The sequence below is a fragment of the Loxodonta africana genome, chromosome 4 (genome assembly GCF_030014295.1).
Source record: "Loxodonta africana isolate mLoxAfr1 chromosome 4, mLoxAfr1.hap2, whole genome shotgun sequence".
NCBI lineage: Eukaryota > Metazoa > Chordata > Mammalia > Proboscidea > Elephantidae > Loxodonta > Loxodonta africana.
This window is the reverse complement of record NC_087345.1, coordinates 127,175,308-127,184,142: the sequence shown is the minus strand read 5'-3', so window position 1 is coordinate 127,184,142 and position 8,835 is coordinate 127,175,308. Positions and strand designations below refer to the sequence as shown.

The following is an 8,835-nucleotide window of genomic DNA, read 5'->3' as shown; positions in this document are numbered from 1 at the left end:
TGCACTCGACAGCACCGGGTTTGGTTTGGTTTGGTTTGGTTAGGAGTGTTCCAATGATATGCGAACCTAAGTATTCTTTGTAAAAATCTGAACGTATTTTATTACACGGGTGGGTGAAGTAAAGTGGGTAGGAAAAATCCTACGTTAAGGAGGATCTGGGAAAGATCTTGGTCTGATGCAGGGAACATCACACACCGACACACACATTTATACTATGTATTTACATATACAGAAACTCTAATACAAATCCACACATTAAATCTCTAAGCATGTATTAGCAGCGTTTAGAATTTAAACATAATTATAATTAATTATAATGTATTCTACGGTGGACACACAGACATGTTAAAAAAATGTTAAGAGACTATAAATAATAATAAAAATAATACAGGGATCTGGCCACATGTGTTCATGCCCAGAACCTTAGCCCCACTGGCTTTAACTTCCCCTCAGCTGTTTTTCCAACCAAACACCAACCCCCCACCCTCCACTCCCTGCAGGATCCCAGGACCGGCCAGCGGCCAATGACGGTTTCAGAAAAGAATTCTTGGGAAGGGGCGTTATCTTCAGGAACACGTCCTGTCAACTTAGTAGTTGAGTCACCTATTTCGGTTGGTAGCGGCCGCTATTTCTTTAAATGGACAGTGGATTTCGAAACGGGACGGGGGGGGTTCAGGAAAAGGAACTCAACTGCCTTTGATAACTGCCCAGTAGCCTTGCCTTCCCCCCGAACGCGTGCTGGCTGAGCGAGCGCCTGCTGGCCGCACCCACCCGCGGACGCTCGCCGCGGCTCTTCTTTTCGGGGCGCCCCCCTTCCCGGGGAATCCCCCCGCGCGGCCGCGCTCCTGCATCTGCGGCGCGGCTGCCCGGCTTTGTCTCCGACGTCGCGCTCGGGCGCTCGCTCTCCCCACATTTCCCCGTGTGCAGTCTGTAACCCGATCTCCCATTTCCTGGTGGATTCTCTTAAAGAGGCAGCGGTCGAGAAGCAGAACAAAGGCTATTGTTTTATTTCCTCCTTTGGATTCTTGTCCTTACCGGAATGTCCCCTGTCTATAATTACTTTCATTGCCTCCGCGCTTAGGAAAAAAAAAAAAAAAACCCTTGTGCATTTAAATGCTGTCTCTAAGAGACAGCGCCAGGGGAGGTCGCAGGCATTTAGTAAAGCCTGTTTTGTAGATTCTGGGGCCACAATGTAACGTTTTTAAAACGTGTCTTCCCTGAGTGAAACAATTGTCTGGATGAGCCTAGACAATCCCGCTCGCGGGGCTGGCACCGGGTCTCGCGGGTGGAGGGCGCCCGCTGCGCCTGGTCTCCGCGCGTCCCTCCCCTGCCGCCGCTGCGGCCCCGCTCCCCGGGTCCTCTCCACCCGCGCCCCGAGTCCTCTCCGCCCGCGCCCCGCTCCCCTGGGCCCCGCTCCCCCGGGCCCGCTCCCCGGGTCCTCTCCGCCCGCGCCCCGCTGCCCCGGCCCCGCTCCCCGGGTCCCCTCCGCCCGCGCCCCGCCGCGGCCCCTCCCCCCGCCCGGCTTTTATTTCCCCGATGCCGGGATGTAACCCGAGCTTTTATTTCCTGGTGGCTCCTTTAAGAGGCAGAGCTCAGTGCTGGGAATTCACGTCAGTTTCTGCACTGAAACTCTCAAGATCAATGAGCAAAGAGCTTTCTCAGTTCTGCCTTTCAGTTTCTCTCTTCCAGGAAGGAAAACATTCGAGAGAGCGAGGGAGAGCGGCGGGAGGGCGGGGGGCGGGGGCGCCGGCCGCGGGTGGGAGGAGAGACCGGGAGGCCGGGCTGCGCCCCGGGTCGCCGCGCCGCGCCGCGCCGCGACCTGCAGACCCCGCGGCGGCGGTCCGGCCCGGGTCCCACGCCCCCGCCGCCCCGCGCGCCCAACTCCGCCGGCCGCGCCGCCCCGCCCCGCCCCGCGCGCTCGCAGACCCCCGGGGCGGCTGCCGGGGGAGATGCTGGAAGAAACTTCTTAAATGACCGCGTCCGGCTGGCCGTGGAGCATTTCTGGGTTGGGGAGAGGAAAGGAAAGTGGAAAAAAACTGAGAACTTCCTGATCTCTCTCGCTGTGAGACATGTCTGAGACTCCTGCTCAGTGTAGCATTAAGGTAAAAATCTTCTCCCTCTCCCTCTCCTGGTCGAAAACCTTGAGCTGCACCGGCCAGGGGCAGTCGTGCTGGGCTCTTCAGAGTAGGCTGTTGCAGCTGCTCTGTTCGCAGTAAATTATTTGGGGCGCGAGGGAAGGAGATGCAGCTCGCGGCGGCTGGTGTACCCTTTAATGTAACCTTGCTACTCCCCCCGCCGAGCCCCCTGTCGTCTACTCGGTCAGCATCCACCCCCTTTCTTTTTGACAATGAAATGTCCGTCACAATTGGTCAGGAGGAACCCGGGTTGTTTCCAGAACTGTAAAACACCCTGGTAATTAGTGTGCTTTGAAAAAATCTTCTCCCTATTCCTACACCCAACATGTGACTGAAATGTAACTTTTGTTCCGGAGGGGTGGTCTCCTTAGAAGAAAAGTTCTCCAGCCCCTTCTGAGGATGGAGCCTTTTTTTTTTTTTTTTTTTTCCAGGACAAGCCTGGGTCTGATCAGACAGGATTCCCCCCACCCCCTCCTCTGATCGTAATTACAAGTGCTGGTCGGAGAGACAGTCCTGGTGTTAGTTTTTCCTGAGCATTGCACAATGAATTTCTTTTTTTAAAACCCAAGAGAATAAAGTTGCCAAATGCTTCTATTCCGATGTATATGAAAGCCGAGCAATCCCAAATTAGAAAACTCCTGTGATGCATGGAAAGAAAGAACTATCTAAATGTCCAGGCAAAATGACCTTCTCTGTTTGACAGTGCAGGACGGATATCTCTGAGTAGAAATCACCCAGTTTTCTGGCCATGTTTTGCAGTGTCGTAAATGCAGAATGTTGAATGTTTGCAAACACAGTACTTGGCTTCCAAGTAGTGTTGTGTGTGCCCGTATTTATATCTATGAAGGTTTGGTGGTGCTGCCGTTTGTTGCTTTTAAAAAGTTGTTGTAAAGTTTGCCACCGTGGGGGAGGCAGGGTGATTTGTGATTGTCCCCCAGTTATTTTTCCCATTGCTGCATTTCTTGTCCGCTGTATTCATTTCACTGTTCAATCAGTACCAGCGTGGAAGAGCCTTCTGCTTCAGTGAGAAGCTGAAGCTGTTGAAGTTTGTTTCTGACTTCCCCTATTTAATATGTGTTCATTGAGTGGACACTACAGAAACAATGTACAAATGAACCGTTTTCTTTTTTTGTGGAAAGTTAGAGAAATCTCTCTTATTTTCGTACTGCTTCCCATTAGGATTTCTTTTGGGGGAGACACACTTGCTAGGTTTTTGTAATTATACTCAGATTTTATTGTTTGTTATCAGGAAAGATTTTCATGCGGTTGAGGTAGGGCTAACGTGAACTGAAAAGACTGGTAGGGTTTCTTTGTTTTTACCTCACAAAAATACCCAATGGAACTTTTGGGCTTCTGTATTTGTCTATATGTGGGGGTACAGTATGTCTGTGGGAACGGAGGGGGTGCTACAGTAAAAAATTGAGGGTATTTTGGTACTTCAAACGCAGTTTCTTTTGCTACGTAAATTAGATTCTACATCAATCTTGGTAAAATCTGTGGTATGGATAATCTCATTTACTTGACATTTCATAACAAATGGAGATAACTAAGTAATAGGGTATTAAATTCATAAATTGTATTTAGCACTATGGCAATAAATCTGACATCAGAAAATCCTGGACCAACAGTGGGGCAGTAATTTTTGGGCAAAAACTCCAAAAAAGGCCATCCTTTCTGTGACTTTTAATGGTACCTCTTAATAAAGACACTGCATATCCCCGCTGTCCTTGGGCTTATTGTGGTTGTGTGCTGGAGGCAGAAGTGCTACTGAGTGGCTCTTCTCCTTGAACTCTAATGGGAAAAGACCTAGCAGCCCTTTTCCTTACACATACAGAACCAACCCCCAGCCAAAACAAAACACTTTCTTACATGTGACATCAACATTATGTCCATGGTTGACATAATTATGTCTGTTATTTTTTTCCTTGTTACTGTTCTTTCAGGTGCTTCCTTTCATTTCTGTGTAATTCTAGGTAACTAAACTTTTAAACTAGATTGAATGTTCTTCACCGGTAATGAAGGTATCACTTTTAGTTCAGCTTGTTCTTCATGGATACAATATATGAGTATTTGTTTAGACGGTGCTTATGTTTAGGTGCACATATGTGAGGTTTATCTTTCCAAGGAGTTGGTTTAATTCACACTGTTACAAGAGCTGGGGACCAAGAACTAGGATTATTCCAGGTCATCTGAAAATGCTCTGGTGATGTGTACAGTGTTTCATTTAGTCCTTGGGATGTGGTACAGTGACTGCATAGTAAAAAATATTTGCAGTAACCCACAAGCAAGTACTGGGATTGCTTCTAGAGTCCAGTAAACAATGAACTTCTCTATAGAGAGGAGAATGAATGTCAGAAGCTCTCAAGGATCAGCTGATGAAGCTGATGTACCAAAGATACGTGAGACAGAGGGCTTTCTATATGTGGAGAGATTCCTCTCACTCCTGTCCACTCCCTAAACCTTCCTCACTTGCTCTCTTTACTTACAAGCAGCTGGTCAGCAGGCAGTAAATTCCTCAGCAGTTGGTGCGATGGAGCCCAGAGGAACCTGACCAGGGGTAGCCACAGAGGGAAATGCTTTGTTTACTTCTGAGCAAGACCTTTTCTGCTAGGAAAGAGCAGTGTATGCTTTAGGTGGAGTTTTCAAGGTGAAAGCTTCTGAATCGGTTGATCAGTGACACCTTTGTCATGGTTTCCTATGTGGTGGTGGCTGACAGTGAATGCCTATAAGGGCCTTTGTATTTATTTTTGGCTTATAAGCATCTTCCCATCACTTAGGGAAGTTAATATCAGACAGTTTGTACAGTAGGATCAAAAGGGAGGTGAAGGACTAGCCCAAGGTCACCCAAGCTGTCACTGTGGCAGGATGGGAACTTTCAGCTCCGTTGTTTCTCTGCAGTGGGCTTGGTCTTTGGTGTGTTCTTACACTGTCATCATGAGTGTCGAAATGCCTCAGTTGTTTAAAATATAAGGCTAAGGTCACTGATCTAAACAGAAAGACAAATGATTTTTTTCAGAGGATTGCCTAGCTGACTGTGCTGGTCACAGGAGGAAGGAAGAACCTGTCTTTTCCATTACAGCCTTCACCTTTAGGTCACCTGCTCAGTTTTAAGTTCAGCCAAGTTGCAGCGGAAAGTGTTCATGGCCCAGCAGACGCAGTCCTTCGTAAGGCTTGGCACAGCGCTTTAGTCGGCAAGGGCTTTCCAGAATACGAAAACTAGTCACATAATTTTCCTTGTCACCTCTTTTCTCTGCCCTCCTTATGGTCATCTTTCTTAGCAGGATAGAAACTTTGTTTTAAAATTTTGTCTATTAACTGAGACTCTCTTGGTCTCCCCCAGTGGACTCTGAACTCCTTGGGTTTAGTGATGATTATCTCTGTGTCCCAGGATCTACATGAAATGTTCCCAGTGGTGTTTGCTGATTAGAAGCGAAGCTTGGTCAGTGCTCTTTCCTCTCTGTCCCTGTGTACCTCAGGCTGACTTACCACTTTCATCCACTAGCCTGCATCAAGTACTTCATAGGGCCACACTGCAGTCACAGAGAGAGCTAGAGCACTCCTTGGGTGTCTGTCCAAAAAAATAGAAATTTCGTATAACAATAATTTTTATTATTTTAATAAAAAATTAAAAAACTGTTTCTTTGTCAAAACCCAGATCAAAAACAAACAAAAAATCGGAGTAAAGATACAACCAAAGGATTTGAGAAATCACCTTAAAAGGTTCAGATTGGCAGGCTTCTAATTTTTCCCCTAGTTTTTCTGACAATAAATTAGAGACCTTTTTTTAAAGTTAATTAGACTTTAGAATTGGAAGACCTTGGAGATCTACTGGGTCAAACTATTTTTACAGAGAGGAGGTCCAGAGAGCTGAATGGTTTGCTTCAGCTGAATGGTGCCTAAGCTGTGTTTAGAGTAATACGGGCCTCCTAGTTCTCAGGCCACCTTACCGTACTCTCTGGGTTCTTGGTGCATCTCTATAAAAGGTCAAGGAAATTTGATATAACAGGCTTCACCCTCTCTGGCATTTCCTAGCTTGGTCCATTTTAATCACAAGCCAGCTGGTATGAGGGCATTGAGGTATGTGCCAAGGAAGATGGTGTGTGGGGAGCATTGGGCTGAGAGGGTACTGTCAGGTACGAGAAGAGGAAGTAGTAGGAGGTAGGGGATGAGTGGAGAAGGGCCTGATGGACTTGTATTTACCACTCTTTGCAACAGTAATGTTTACAGCTTATGAAGGGTTGGTACTTTTCCACTGAGCTGAAGCAGTGGTCCCACTCTTAGGGTACCTCAGAGGAATCCTTGAATGGGCCATAGGCTCTTACCCAGGGGCAGCCAAACCCATACCTTCCATTTATGTGTGGTAAAGTTTCCTGTGTAAACCAGTGAAAGCTAAAAACCTGATGGCTGGTCCTAGAGAAGTAGCTGTGGAAATTATCCTCCTTAGAGTAGATCTAGGGAGAAAATATCCCAATTGTGGGCATCAAAGGCAGGTAGAACTAAAATAAATTCTATAAATCCTAGTTGACCTGCATTTACTCATACCAAGGAAGGGCAGGGGCCAAGGGTGCAAGAGGTTTCTGGGACTTAAGTGAAGAGCAGTTTTGTTTTATTGCCAATTTTTAAAACTTGCCCTTGGTGTAGATCTCCCAGTCAAGAGAGTCAGTGTCAAATGAAGCCCCCTGGGGCATGGGGTATACAAAGTGAATGTCACTTTAGAAAAAGCACTGGAGTTTGGTTTCAACAGAGGCCATCACTGTTGTATTTGTTGTTGGATGTGTGGAAGAAACCAATCTCTGTGTGTATTTGTTGAATAGAAGGAGTGTGAGTTTTCTCAGGGTTCCCACACCGAAATGACTGGAGGGAAAGACTAGTCTAAATTAGTGAGGAGTTAGAATTATAGCCTATTAAAACACAAGCACATTTTCGTTGATTTTTCTGAAGATATAGGAACCAGACTAATAAAGTGTTGCTTACTGGGGCATCTCAGGATGAACCTCAATAAACAGGCAAAGATGATTTCTGTGATACATCATCGGCTGGTTACCACTGAGTGTTATCATGTTCTTGAAGTCTGTTCCTTTAGTGTTGAAATATTACCACAAATATATTATTTGCTCTGCTAATTTGCTTGATTACCCTTTCTTCTGAGATAGTAAAAATGTACAGGTCAACCTGGCTTTTGTCTAAATGATCTGGGATTCTTATAAAGTGTGGGTGGGGACTGGCTAAGGAAGGCCTTACCAGGAGTTTATTAAGTGTGGACTCCCAGAGGAGCAGAACTGCTCGCTCAGCCCTATGCTTATGGAAAACTGTGGAACACTTGCATTTTGGGAGCTTTATCAATTCTGTGTAATTAATAGTGTTTGTCTCCTGTTTAGCAGTTAGTACTCCTAAACCATCAGCTTACAGCTGTGTAGTGATTTACTACTTAAAGGCATTTTCTTCTTGTTCTTGCTCATCTTCCTCTTCCTCCTCATATTCTAGTTCTACCACCTCCTCCTTCCTCCTTTCTTCTTCCTTTTTTACCTCCTACCTCTTTCCTTCTCCTTCTCCTCTTCTACTTCATCATCATTATCATCATGCTGGTCATGATGCTAGGTGTTTTATCTATACTGTCTCATGTTATCTTCCCAAGCCACTCAGGGATGCAGTTTTCTGCCCCATTTTACAAATGAGGAAACTGAAGCCTAAAGAGGTTAAGTGATGTATCGGCCCAAGATCTCACACTATGTAAGTAGCAAAGCTAGGACTGGAATCTATATTATCTGACTGTACTTCCAAAGTATTTTCCACGATACTATTCTGAGGTGCCACCATCTTTGTGAAGAATATTAGGAGACTAAGAGTAATGGGGGTGGTGTGGAATGCCACATAAGTTGAGATGAGAGGCAGGGATAGAGCTGGCAGAGATGGTCCTGAATGCCCTTGGCTCTCAGGTCTCTTCTGAAGGTGGTTTGTTCCTAGCCGCTCCACTGATTACGGCTACAACACAGTGGTCACACAGAGCCACCCACCTTGGCACGAATGCCCGAGCTTTCCATTCTTACAACAATCCCTCATGCTCTCTAGTGATATTTTGGCTTTCTTTTAATGGTTTCCATTTTAGGCCCTTCAGGTTTTTCTCAGAAATCTTTATTTTCTCTCTTTGCTTTTCTCGTATTTCCCCAATGCCTGATTATTCCTTCATTAAGTGGTGGAAAGTCTGTAAGCTTGTGTCCTCTCGTCCTGCCCAGCCTCGGGCCAGACGCCTGTCCTTGCCGCATCACACACTGGTCAGACTCTTCTCCTTCCATGCCATTATGTCTTTTAAGGTTTTTGCCTAGATCCATGAACCCCAGTGTTTTTTTTGAAACTACTGATCGTGTACATTTTTAATACTATGTGATTTCTAGAAATTTGTTTGAAATCTTTTCAGGTATTCCATTTTTTGCTTCTACCACTAAAAGAATAATCTTTTCTCCTCTCCTCTGTCAAGGTGGCCTGAACCTACTGGACTTTTGCCTAGCACATGATTAAAATTGCTCTTGACTGTAATGCAGAGTTTTGTTCTAACATACTTGAATGAAGAGAGTATTTTGGCCACCTGAATTTAGATGACTTTAAGGAAGAGTGTCTTCAGAGCAAATACAGGACAGAAAATGGAGAGGGTGTGGAGGTAATTGCAAAGAGTAGTTCACATTTCTCATGAAAGAGATGAGGA

At 45.9% G+C, this 8,835-nt stretch overlaps 1 protein-coding gene across 3 annotated transcripts in view; it reads left to right on the top strand.

Annotated features, from left to right (window-relative positions):
• Window positions 1-1,923: 1,923 nt before the first annotated feature.
• Window positions 1,924-8,835, top strand: part of ETV6 (ETS variant transcription factor 6) — a 300,336-nt gene continuing 293,424 nt past the window's right edge. For all 3 annotated transcript variants that reach the window (XM_064284563.1, XM_023554362.2, XM_010594975.3), the window contains exon 1: window positions 1,924-2,102. Coding sequence is in view for 2 of the 3 variants with exons in the window: in XM_023554362.2 (XP_023410130.1) it covers window positions 2,070-2,102 (33 nt within the window). In the remaining variant the exon portion in view is untranslated. The remainder of the gene's footprint in view (window positions 2,103-8,835) is intronic.